The 13,268-nt window shown below is 42.7% G+C and overlaps 2 protein-coding genes across 4 annotated transcripts in view; one reads left to right on the top strand and one right to left on the bottom strand.

Annotated features, from left to right (window-relative positions):
- The window catches only part of TCF20 (transcription factor 20), a 114,088-nt gene that overhangs the window by 70,178 nt on the left and 30,642 nt on the right, over positions 1-13,268 (bottom strand). The gene's annotated exons all lie outside the window — the stretch shown is intronic.
- The window catches only part of LOC117096547 (extensin-like), a 40,558-nt gene continuing 34,876 nt past the window's right edge, over positions 7,587-13,268 (top strand). Inside the window, exon 1 of the mRNA XM_033233957.1 lies at positions 7,587-7,679. Coding sequence (XP_033089848.1) covers positions 7,587-7,679 — 93 coding nt within the window. The remainder of the gene's footprint in view (positions 7,680-13,268) is intronic.

The following is a 13,268-nucleotide window of genomic DNA, read 5'->3' as shown; positions in this document are numbered from 1 at the left end:
AGTCATGCAGTATGACAACAGAGATGTCCATAATTATGGAATGGCTAGGTAAGCACACAGCAGTGGGAGCAGAGGGGTGAACGTGACCTGTTTAAACTTAGCACAGAATAAAAAAGGGAAGGAGAGAGGTGATATTAGGATTTTATTTGAGATCTAAGTTTAAGGGAACAGCAGGATATCCAGTCTGTAACTTCCATAAGCAGCAAATATCCAATCATTCTTTTATTGTTGTTGTTTTTAATCATCTACTATGTGCTGGGCTGTTTACTAGACCTGGGAAGATAACTAGGACACTGTTCTATCCTGAAAAGCCTCAAACTGCAAGAGAACAACAGCTGCAGAACAGTGAAGAAAGGCTCAGAAGATAGGGTGTGTAACAGGTTTGTTGAAGGCCATGGGCAATTTTCCTTTGCAACCATATTGTTCACTATTGGCCAACCAAACCCATCACTCCACACAGACCATGCACTCCGACCTCTTGATTTGTGCTTGGCCTCTCCCCAAAACACTTTCCAAATCTGAGTCATTCCTCAAGGCCACTTGGCTTCCTCACTGAAGCCTTCAGGAAAACTGCTCAGCTTGGTGATCTTGCCTTCCCCAAACAGCTACAGCACTTCTTGTCCATACACCATTACCTGGTGGCTATGTCTTTATTTCCACACTTGGTATGAATGCCTCATCTCCCCAGCTGAGCCATATATTGTTGAAGGCATGTAACAAATACGCCTCACATCTACAAAGTCCTCCAACAGCAGCCAAGCAAACACTTGTTGCTCTGCTACTAGACTTCCCCCTCCAATCCAACTTGCACTTCAGCATCTTCCTGAAAAAGATCTGATTAATTCACCCACTATTTTAAAAACTTCACTGGCTCCCAATTATTAGTATAGCACATGCAGACTTGTCTTCCAGGTGTGCCACACAGCTTTCCCCTTCCCTGCCTCCCAAACACCTTAAAGTTGAAGCAACAGCAATAAAAACAGTCACGTGCTACATAACGCATTTCTGTCAACAATGACCACGTACACAATAGTGGTCCCATCAGAGTACAACGGAGCTGAAAAATTCCCATCGCCTGGTGACGTTGTAGCTGTCATAATGCAATGTATTACCTCCTTGTTTATGGTGATGCAGGTATAAACCTACTATACTGTTAGTGGTATAAAAGCATAGCACATACAACTATGTACAGTATATAATACTTGATAATAAACTATGTTACTGGTTTACATATCCTATGTGGAATTCTATGTTATGTATACTATGTATTCTACTTATAAAAATTAAGTAACTAAAGCTGGGTGTGGGAGCATGTGCCTGTAGTCCTGGCTACTCAGGAGGCTGAGACAGGAAGATCTCTTGAGCCCAGGACTTCAAGTCTAGCTTGGGCAACATGGCAAGACCACATCTCAAAAAATAAATAATTTAAAAAGTTAACTGTAAAACAGCTACCACCAGGCCTTGCAGGAGGTACCCAAAAGAAGGCGCAGTGGCTCACACCTGTAATCCCAACACTTTGGGAGGCCAAGATGGGCAGGTCACTTGAGACCAGGAGTTCGAGACCAGCTCCACCAACATGGCAAAACCTATCTCTACTAAAAATACAAAAGTGAGCTGGGTATGTTGGTACATGCCTGTAATCCCAGCTACTTGGAAGGAAGGCTGAGGCGAAGAATCGCTTGAACCTGGGAGGTGGAGTTTGCAGTGAGCCGAGATGGTGCCACTGCACTCCATTCTGGGCGACACAGAGAGACTGTCTTAAAAAAAAACCCAATGCAAACAAACATAAGACACTGTTATCATAGGGGATGACAGCTTCATGTGTGTTATTGACCCTAAAGACCTCCCAGTGGGCCAAGATGTGAAGCTGGAAGACAGTGATACTGATTATTCTGACCCTGTACAGGTTTAGGCTAATGCATGTGTTTGTGTCTTAGCTTGTAACAAAAGTTGTTTAAAAAATAAAAAATAATTTAAATATGGCTGGGTGCGGTGGCTCATGTCTATAATCCCAGTGCTTTGGGAGGCCGAGGTGGGTGGATCACCTGAGGTCAGGAGTTCCAGAACAGCCTGGCCAATATGGTGAAATCCCATCTCTACTAAAAAACAAAATACAAAAATTAGCCAGGTGTGATGGCGTGTGCCTGTGTGGTACCAGCTACTCAGGAGGCTAAGGCAGGAGAATCGCTTGAACCCACGACATGGAGGCTGTAGTGAGCTGAGATCACACCATTCCACTCCAGCCTGGGCGACACAGCAAGACTCTGTCTCATATAATAATAAAAAATAGAAAAAAGCTTATAGAATAAAGTGGCTAGGCCTGGTGGCTCATATCTACAATTCCAGAACTTTTGGGAGGCAGAGGAGACAGGACTGCTTGATGCCAGGAATTTGAGAACAGCCTGGGCAATGTAGCATGATTCCAGCTCCACAAAAAATAAAAAAACATAGTCAAGCATGGTGGCATGCACCTGTAGTCCTACTCAGGAGGCTGAAGTGAGGGTTGCTTGAGCCCAGGAGTTTGAGGTCACAGGGAGCTATGACTATACCACTGCACTCCAGCCTGGAACAGAGTGAGACCTTATCTCTAAGAGTAATAACAATCATAAAAGAAAAAAGTTTATAGAATAACACAAAGACAAAATATTTTTGAACAGCTGCACAATGCGTTTGTGGTTTAAGCTAAGTGTTATTACAAGAGTCAAAACGTTAAAAAAATGTTAAAGTTTTTAAAGTAAAAGTTACAGTAATCTGGCAGGGCACGGTGGCTCACGCCTGTAATCTCAACACTTTGAGAGGCCGAGGCAGGTGGATCACAAGGTCAGGAGATCGAGACCATCCTGGCTAATATGGTGAAACTCTGTCTCTACTAAAAATACAAAAAATTAGCCAGGCGTGGTGGTGGGCGCCTGTAGTCCAAGCTACTTGGGAGGCTGAGGCAGGAGAATGGTATAAACCCGGGAGGTGGAGCTTGTAGTGAGCCAAGATTGCGCCACTGCACTCCAGCCTAGGCGACAGAGCAAGACTCGTCCATCTCAAAAAAAAAAAAAGTTACAGTAATCTAAGGTTAATAATATTGAAACAAGAAAACTTTTAAACATAAATTTAGTGTAGCCCAAATGTACAGTGTTTATACAACCTACAGTAGTGTACAGTAACATCCTGGGCCTTCACATTCACTCACCGACTCACCCAGAGCAACTTTCTTATCTTTTATACCTTATTTTTACTGTACCTTCTCTATGTTTAGATATATGCAGATACATAAATACTTACCATTCTTTTACAATCGCCTACGCCATTCAGTACAGTAACACGCGGTACAGGTTTGCAGCCTAGGAGCAATAGGCTATACTACATAGCCTAGATGTGCAGTTGGCTACACCCAGGCTAGGTGTGTGTAAGTACATCCTAAGATGTTAGACCAATGATAAAAATCACTCAATGATGTACTTCTTAGAAATGTTCTGCTAACTAAGGCATGATTGCACCAAAACAAAACAAAAAACAACCTACCACCAGCACCACCAAAGGTGCATAGAGATGAAAATTAAAAAGATGACTGATATTCATTGAACTGCTGACAACAGATGTTTTGGGGGTGGGATTACAGGTCATAGTCACCTTTTAGAAACAGTTTGACCAACACGTTAATTTTAAAACAAGAAATAAAAAAGAAAACTTAATAACTGCAACTACTTTTATTGAGTGTTTCAATTATGTGCAACACAGTATTTTTTGTTTGTTTTGAAACAGTCTCCCTCTGTTGTCCAGGCCGGAGTGCAGTGGTGCAATCCCGGCTTACCGCAACGCCTGCCTCTGGGGTTCAAGCGATTCTCCTGCCTCAGTCTCCCGAGCAGCTGGAATTACAGGCGTTTGCCATAACACCCGGCTAATTTTTGTATTTTTAGTAGAGACAAGGTTTCACCACGTTGGCCAGACTGGTCTCAAATTCCTGACCTCAAGTGATCCATCTGCCTTGGCCTCCCAAAGTGCTAGGATTATAGGTGTGAGCCATTGCATCCAGCTGCAATGCAATATATTATAGTCTCATTTAATCTTAACTCTATGATGTAGTAACTAGTCATTACACAGATGAGGAAACAAAGGCTCAGAGAGTTTAACTCTCATAAGGTTATACAGCCAGTCAGTGAAGAAGATAGGTTGGGAACTAATAAGGAATGTGCCCTAATTTCTACCGTTCTTAGCGATGTTGTGTATTCCCAGAACACCCAGCAGGCACCTTCTGCATCTTTTCCTTTGTTCAGCCTGGTCCTTCTGCCTGAATAATACCAGCTTTGTTGACATACCACTCACCTGTCAAGTCCAGTGCAAATCCCACTTTTCCCTTAACACCTTCCTAGAACACAAACCATGATAAGCATTACCAGAGTTATCTACCCTTCTATTTCCCCCACAGCGTGGGACCTTAGTTCTCCTACTGCCACGTACAGAGCAAGCATTCAAACACTGGGTGAATTAAGTTGACAATATAAATTCTCTTTCTGACAAACATAAAGGTAACAGATGAAGACCAAAAATTTTAATCTGTGAAGAAAATTAATATCAAGAAAGGGTTTCCATAATCCCTCCCCTCATTCTCTGCTCTGAATCTCACCTCTCACTGAAGCATAAGGAAAGGCAGGTTAATTTTCATCTCTTCCAAAAAGTGGCTTTACATAATAAATCCCACTTCTGAAGAATAAAAACTACCTAACTTGTTATTAAAAATGTAAGCAATGAGAATAAAAAGGTTTCTTTAGAGTTTTTTAAATTACTTTCAATGCCTCTGACCCTTGAAAGAAGGCACTTAAGTTTAGTACAAACGAAATGCAAAAACATGCAAAGTTACTTTCCATATACATCAACATGGAGACACAAAACCAGTGAAACAGAGACATTTAAATTCAAAATGGTCTTAACAACTGACCACATCTGAATTTATGAGCAGAAGTTGAGTCCAAACAAAAACACACTGTAAAACAAAAGTGCTGGCTAACAACCTTAGAAAGGAAATACAGGAGGGGACAAACAGATTTTAACACGTCCTTGGCCTTCCTGATCAAAACAATGAGAAATGCAGTCAACCAAAGCATTTAGACTTGATTTTACTGGAGATACCAACACCATAGGTCAACCTGTCAAATGAAGCAAAAAGCAGAACTATGTTCTATGGGTTTAGTCCCCTACAGATAAAAGCCAATGGACCTTTTTACAGTTTATGGGGTCCGCTCCATATGGCTGGGGATGCAGGCATGGGAGGAATATTGTCTGGACGATTAACTCCTGTGAAATGAACATAGGAGTTAGGAGGAGCAGAGGTGAGTCAACACACTCTACACTTCCACGGTTGCCTCAAACTCACCACAATTCCAAAATACCAAGAAATGATGTGCTAGTTCTTGCTTTTTTTTAAAGTCCATAAGCTAAAAGTGCTTCTTAAGATTGAGCTTCTCACTTAACAGCCCAAACCAATAAATACTTTGCAGGATTATTTCAAATATATTACAAACATCAAAATGCTAACTCCAAACTAAGATGAAATAGTTATTACCTTTAATTATTCAAGAAGAGCATCAAGAATTAGCAAATTAATACAGGATCAGAAAACCTTAAAGAAACAAAAAGATCATTTTAGTAGCATAAGAACTTTGCGCCGGGTGCGGTGGCTCATCACGCCTGTAATCCCAGAACTTTTGTAGGCCAGGGCAGGGGGATCACGAGGTCAGGAGTTCAAGACCAGCCTGGCCAATAAGGTGAAACTCCATCTCCACTAAAAAATACAAGAATTAGCCAAGCATAGTGGCGCATGCCTGTCGCCCCAGATACTTGGCAGGAGAATTGCTGGAACCCGGGAGGTAGAGGTTGCAGTGAGCCAAGATCACGCCACTGCACTCCAGCCTGGATGACAGAGCAAGACTCCATCTCAAAAACAAAAACAAAGAAAAGACCAGGCACGGTGGCTCACGCCTGTAATCCCAGGCGTGGATTACAGGGAGACTGCGGCGGGCAGATTACAAGGTCAGGAGTTCGAGATCAGCCTGACCAACATGGTGAAACCCCGTCTCTACTAAGAATACAAAAATTAGCCAGGTGTGGTGGCTCATGCCTGTAATCCCAGCTACTTGGGAGGCTGAGGCAGGAGAATTGCTCGAGTCCGGGAGACAGAGGTTGCAGTGAGCCGAGATCGTGTGACTGCACTCCAGCCTGGCCAACACAGTGAGACTCTGTCTCAAAAAAAAAAAAAAAAAAAAAGAACTTTGTAAATGTCTGTAGCTCTAGACCTTATTTTAAGGTACAAGCCATAACCATAATAACGAGGGTGCCATGTATAAATATAACAGACACCGAGACAAAAGAAAACTACTCCTGACATCAGTTTGCCATCTTTTCCAAGAGATTTGAGTAACCATTAAACCTTCCTCCTCCTTTCTCAATTGGGGACTTCTCTGATGTAGTATCAGGGAGAACAAGGGAACACTGGGTATCAACTGGTACACACCAGGGAGCATACCAGGGAGAGGAACACCAGGGTGCACACCAGGGAGAAACAAGGGAACATTGGGTATCAACTGGTGCACACCATCTCTCTCCTGAAGAGACAGAAAGAACATTGAGTAGTACTGTCTTACCTAGAGACAAACTAAATGACTTGAAGAAAGAGACCAAGAAAAACATGTTTAGAAAATCATCTAGAAATAGGATTTTATATTAGTAAGCAAAGTGAACAAAAAATACAATTTTATTTTAGCAACCTACAATTGCTTCCACTATTAAATTTGTTTTCTACTGATCCTCCTGGGTCACCTGTTGGAAAAAGTACTACATTCAGAATTAGGAAATCTAAATACTTCCTAGTTTTGCCACTTGTTCTGAGACTTGGGCAAGTTATTTAACCCATATGTTTCATATTCTTCATCTGCAAAAATGGAATTAACCTACCTTGCACCGTACAGAAATGTCTCACAATAAGTCTGCAAACAGCTAAGTATCATGTAAATTAAAATTATCACTGTTAGAATTACCGCCCTCATTCCCTCTCTCAAGTAAAAACTTGAACCAATCATAAAATAGGTAAAAGACACCAGACACGGTGGCTCACGCCTGTAATCCCAGCATTTTGGGAGGCTGAGGTGGGCAGATCACTTGAGGTCAGGAGTTCAAGACCATCCTGGCCAACATGGTGAAACCCTGCCTCTACTAAAAATACAAAAATTAGCTGGGCATGGTGGCAGTCACCTGTAATCCAAGAATCACTTGCTTGCACCTAGGACGCAGAGCTTGCAGTGAGCCGAGATTTCAACACTGCACACTCCAGCCTGGGTGACAGTGAGATTCCACCTCAAAAAAAAAAAAAAGTAAAAGACAAAAAGGAAAAAAATGGAAAAAGAGGTTAGCTATCAAACAAACAACAAAATAAACCCTAAAAAACACAAATAACTACTGATTGGTGTAACAGCACTCTGTGACAGGTAATTTTTGTCATTCTCTAATTAGGAAAGATCCCACACCCTGGGATCTACAGTCCATTCATAGAAATCACAGCAGGGTTAAATCCTCATCAATCCTCTAATTCACAACGAAGAATGCCGACGGAGCGCATTCTTACTCTATATGGCAAGAACTACAAGCCACAAGACCAATCCCCACCCTCCCCACAGAGGGACAGTGGCCTGACAGTCGGAGCTCTACTTGGAAGCAGACGGCCTCTAAAGTGCAAGTTTTCTCCCTCCTTCCCTGACCTCTGGCATGAAATTAGCAAACACCCTAACCCCAGTCATTCTGAAATAAGCCAAAGGAGAGTCACCTGCAATCCTAAATTTTGAAAATAAAACAGTCGGCCGGGCGCGGTGGCTCAAGCCTGTAATCCCAGCACTTTGGGAGGCCAAGATGGGCGGATCACGAGGTCAGGAGATCGAGACCATCCTGGCTAACACGGTGAAACCCCGTCTCTACTAAAAAATACAAAAAAAAAAAAAAACTAGCCAGGCGAGGTGGCGGGCGCCTGTAGTCCCAGCTACTTGGGAGGCTGAGGCAGGAGAATGGCGTAAACCCGGGAGGCGGAGCTTGCAGTGAGCTGAGATCCGGCCACTGCACTCCAGCCTGGGCGACAGAGCGAGGCTCCATCTCAAAAAAAAAAAAAAAAAAGAAAATAAAACAGTCAAAGAGACACAAACATTCTATGAAAAATCAGCCACAAGCATAACATTGCAGGTATTGTGGGTTTGGTTCCAGATCATGGCAATAAAGCGAGTCACACAAATTTTCTGGTTTTCCAGCACATATTAACTTTTATATGTTTACACTATACTTCAGTCTACTGTGAAATGGCATTATGTCTAAAAGACAATGTACATACCTTAATTTAAAAAATACTTTATTGTTAAAAAATGCTAACAATCATCTCAGCCTTCAGGGAGTCCTAATATTTTTGCTGATAGAGGGTGTTGCCTCTATGTTGATGGCTGCTGACTAATTAGGGTGGTGGTTGCTGAAGGCTGAGGTGGCTGTGGCAATTTCTTCAAATAACACAACAATGAAGTCTGATGCATGGACTGGCTCTTCCTTTCATAAAAGATTAATTTCTATAGCATGCCAAAATGTTTGATAGCATTTTACCCACAGTAGAACTTCTTTCAAAATTGCAGTCAGTTCTCTTCAACCCTGCCACTGCTTTATCAACTATGTTTATGTAACATTCTAAATCCTTCATTGGCATTTCAACAATGTTCACTGCATCTTCACCAGGAGTAGATTCCATCTCAATAAATCACTTTGGTCATCCATAAGAAGCAACTCCTCATCTGTTCAAGTTTTATCATGAGATTACAGCAATCCAGTCACATCTCCAGGCTCCACTCTTAATTCGAGTTCTCTTGCTATTTCTAGCACATCTCCAGTTCCTGCCTCCACTAAAGTCCTGAACCCCTCAAAGTTATTCGTGAGGGCTAGAATCATCTTCCAAACTCTTGTTCATGTACTGACCTCCTCCCATAAATCACAAATGTTCTTAATGGCATTTAGAATGGTAAATCCTTTCCAAAAGGTTTTCAATTCATTCTGCCCAGACCCCCTAAAAGAATTATTACGTAGAGCAGCCACAGCCTTATGAAACATATTTCTTAAATAATAAGACTTGAAAGTCAAAATGACTCCTTGATCCAGGGGCTGCAGAACAGATGTTGTGTTACCAAGCATGCAAACAAAATCAATCTCCTTGTACATTTCCATCAGAGTTCTTAGGTGACCAGGTGCACTGTCAAGAAGTAATATTTTGAAAGAAATCTTTTCTGAGTAGTAGGTCTCAACAATGGCCTTAAAATATTCATTACACCATGCTGTAAACAGATGTGCAGTCATCTAGGTTTTGTTGATCCACCGACAGAGCACAGGCAGAGTAGATTTAGCATAAATTTATGGGCCTTAGAATTACTGGAATGGTAAATGAGCACTGGCATCAACCTAAATTCACCAGCTACACCAGCTTCTAATCAAGAGTCAGCCTGTCTTTTGAAGCCAGGCATTGACTTCTCCTAACTATGGAAGTCCTAGATGGCATCTTCTTCTGACATAAGGCTACACTGAGTATCTGTTCAATATAGCCACCTTCATCAGTGATCTTGGCTACATCTTCTATATAACTTGCTGCAGCTTCTACATTAGCACTTGCTGCTTCGACTTGCATTTTAATGTTATAGAGAGAGCTTCAAGAACTTCAGGAACCAATCTGTGCTGGCTTCAAACTTTCCTTCTGCAGCTTCTTACCTCTTTCAGCCTTCACAGAACTGAAAAGAGTTCAAGTCTTGCTCTGGGATTAGGCTCTGGCTTAAGGGAATATTGTGGCTGGTTGGATTTTCCATCTGGGTCACTAAAACTTTATCCGTATTAGCAATAAGTTGTTTCATTTTCTTCTCATTCATGTGTTCACTGGAGTCGTACTTTCAATTTTCTTCAACAATCTTTCCTTGCATTCAAAACTTGGCTACGTGTTTGGTGCAAGAGGCCTAGTATTCAGCCTGTCTTGGTTTCTGACATGCCTTCCTCACTAAGCAATCATTTCTAGCTTCTGATTGAAAGTGAGAGATGTGCAATCCTTCCTTTCACTTGAACACTTAATGACCACGGTCAGGTTATTTTTTATTTATTTATTTATTTATTTTTGAGACGGAGTCTCGCTCTGTCGCCCAGGCTGGAGTGCAGTGGCCGGATCTCAGCTCACTGCAAGCTCCGCCTCCTGGGTTTATGCCATTCTCCTGCCTCAGCCTCCCAAGTAGCTGGGACTACAAGCACCCGCCACCTCGCCTGGCTAGTTTTTTATATTTTTTAGTAGAGACGGGGTTTCACCGGGTTAGCCAGGATGGTCTCGATCTCCTGACCTTGTGATCCGCCCATCTCGGCCTCCCAAAGTGCTGGGATTACAGGTTTGAGCCACCGCGCCCGGCCCACGGTCAGGTTATTAACTGAGCTAACTTCAATACTGTTGTGTTCAAAAAAAGAGACCCGAGGAGAAGATGAGATGGGGGAACACCCAGTTGGCAGCAGTCTGAACACACATCTATACACAACATGTACAGATTAAGTTCGCCGTCTTATATGGGAGTGCTTTGTGGTGCTCCAAAACAATTACAAAAGTAACATCAATGATCACTGATCATAGATCTTCATAACAGATAATAACAATTTTAAGAGTTTAAGGTTGGGCGCGGTGGCTCACGCCTGTAATCCCAGCACTTTGGGAGGCCAAGGTAGGTGGATTGCCTGAGGTCAGGAGTTCGAGACCAGCCTGGCCAATACAGAAAAACTCCATCTCTACTAAAAATACAAAATTAGCAGGGCGTGGTGGTGCATGCCTGTAATCCCAGCTACTCGGGAGGCTGAGGCAGGAGAATCACTTGAACCAGGAGGCGGAGATTGCAGTGAGCCAAAATCACGCCATTGCACTCCAGCCTGGGGAACAAGAGCGAAAATTTATCTCAGGAAAAAAAAAAAATTTAAAATATTCGGGCCAGGTGTGGTGGCTCACGCCTGTAATCCCAGCACTTTGGGAGGTCGAGACAGGCAGATCACTTCAGGTCAGGAGTTCTAGACCAGTCTGGCCAACATGGTGAAATTCCACCTCTACTAAAAATACAAAGGATTAGCCAGGCCTGGTGGCGCACGCCTGTAATCCCAGCTACTCAGAAAGGCCGAGGAGGAGAATCGCTGGAACCCAGAAGGCGGACGTTATAGTGAGCTGAGACGGCGCCACTGCACTCCAGCCTGGGAGACAGAGTGAGACTCCGACTCAAAAATAAATAAAATAAAATTAAGTTAAATTAAATAAAAATAAAAATAAAATGTTTAAAATATTGGGAGAATTACCAAAATGTGACATAAAGACAAAGTGAGCATATGCTGTTGAAAAACTGGCACCAACAGAATTAGACTTGATCAAGGCAGGGTTGCCATAAATCTTGAATTTATAAAACGAAAAAAATCCCACAATATCTGTAAAGTACAATAAAGTAGAATGCAATAATATGAGGTATCCCTGTATTTCCAAAGCTTCTAGGTGGTAATAATAATAGCTAAAATTTATCTAATTATTACTTCAGTCTGGGAATGTTCTAAAAGCTTTAGTTATGAACTAATTTAACTGGCACAACCACCCACGAGGTAGGTACAATTATTATTTCCGTTTTCTAGGCAAAAAAACAGAGGCAGAATAGTTATTTGCTTGAGGTCACATTGCAAACAAGTGGCAGAGCTGGGATTCAAAAATCAGGGGACTTTGGCCGGGCGCGGTGGCTCAAGCCTGTAATCCCAGTACTTTGGGAGGCCGAGGCGGGCGGATCACGAGGTCAGGAGACCGAGACCATCCTGGCTAACACGGTGAAACCCCGTCTCTACTAAAAAATACAAAAAACTAGCCGGGTGAGGTGGCGGGCGCCTGTAGTCCCAGCTACTCCGGAGGCTGAGGCAGGAGAATGGCGTGAACCCGGGAGGCGGAGCTTGCAGTGAGCTGAGATCCGGCCACTGCACTCCAGCCCAGGCTACAGAGCGAGACTCCGTCTCAAAAAAAAAAAAAAAATCAGGGGACTGGCTGCAGAGACCACATGAGTAAGAACCATGAGAGGCAGTTATAGATCCAAAGGAACTCCAAAACTGGAGATAACAGGCGACTATAAAAGAACTATATTTAGTATGTTCCAGGAAATAAAAGTGAAGTTTGAAAAATTTAGCAGGCAACAGGAATTCATAAAAAACAATGTAGCAGATTTAAAAAGAATCACAACAGAAAAATACAGTAAGATACTGGTAAGAACTATCCATTAAGTTATTAAATTAAAAGCAGACTAATTGGCTGGGCGTGGTGGCTCATACTTGTAATTCCAGCACTTTGGAAGGTTGAGGCAGGTGGCTCACTTGAGGCCAGGAGTTCAAGACCAGCCTGGTCATCATGGTCACCATCTCTACTAAAAGTACAAAAACTGGCCAGGTGTGGTAGCACACACCTATGGTCCCAGCTACTCGAGAGGCTAAGGCACAAGAACTGCTTGAACCAAGGAGGTGGAGGGTGCAGTGAGAGCCAAGATCATGCCCCTGCACTGCACTCTAGCCTGGGGGAAAGAGTGAGACTCTTGTCTCAAAAAAAAAAGCAGATTGGTCAAAGAGAAGATTGATTAATTGAAGACAGGTCAAAGTAATCTACACGGAATGAAAAACAGAAAAGAAAACAACACTTGTAATGGATGCCATTTAATCCCAGCACTTTAGGAGGACTTAGGCAGATCAGGAGGTCAGGAGATCGACACCATCTTGGCTAACACGGTGAAACCCTGTGTCTACTTAAAATGCAAATAGCCAGGTGTGGTGATGCGTGCCTGTAGTTCCAGTTACTTGGGAGGCTGAGGCAGGAGAATCGCTTGAACCTGGGAGGCGGCAGTTGCAGTGAGCCGAGATCGCACCACTACACTCCAGCCTGGATGACAGAGTGAGAATCCATCTCAAAAAAAAAGAAGAAGAAAAAGAAATCACAAAAGAAAGGGTGACTAAAAGGTTGAACATATCCCTGTATGGCTGGACTCTTAGAATGAGAAGGGAATGCAGGCAAGGCAATAAGTGAGGAGAATTACTGGGAATTTTCCAGAACAAATAAGAGATACCACCAAAGATTCAAGAATCTTAGTGAATACAAAACAGATGGTCTCTATTACCCAGAATGTCTTCCAAAAATAACATGAACCTGTTCTCTCAGTACCCACAGTTAAATATCTACTGTGGTCCTA

The sequence above is a fragment of the Trachypithecus francoisi genome, unplaced genomic scaffold, assembly GCF_009764315.1.
Source record: "Trachypithecus francoisi isolate TF-2019V2 unplaced genomic scaffold, Tfra_2.0 Lachesis_group14, whole genome shotgun sequence".
Taxonomy (NCBI): domain Eukaryota; kingdom Metazoa; phylum Chordata; class Mammalia; order Primates; family Cercopithecidae; genus Trachypithecus; species Trachypithecus francoisi.
Note: the sequence above shows the minus strand (reverse complement) of the source record. Positions and strands in the feature narration are given on the sequence as shown.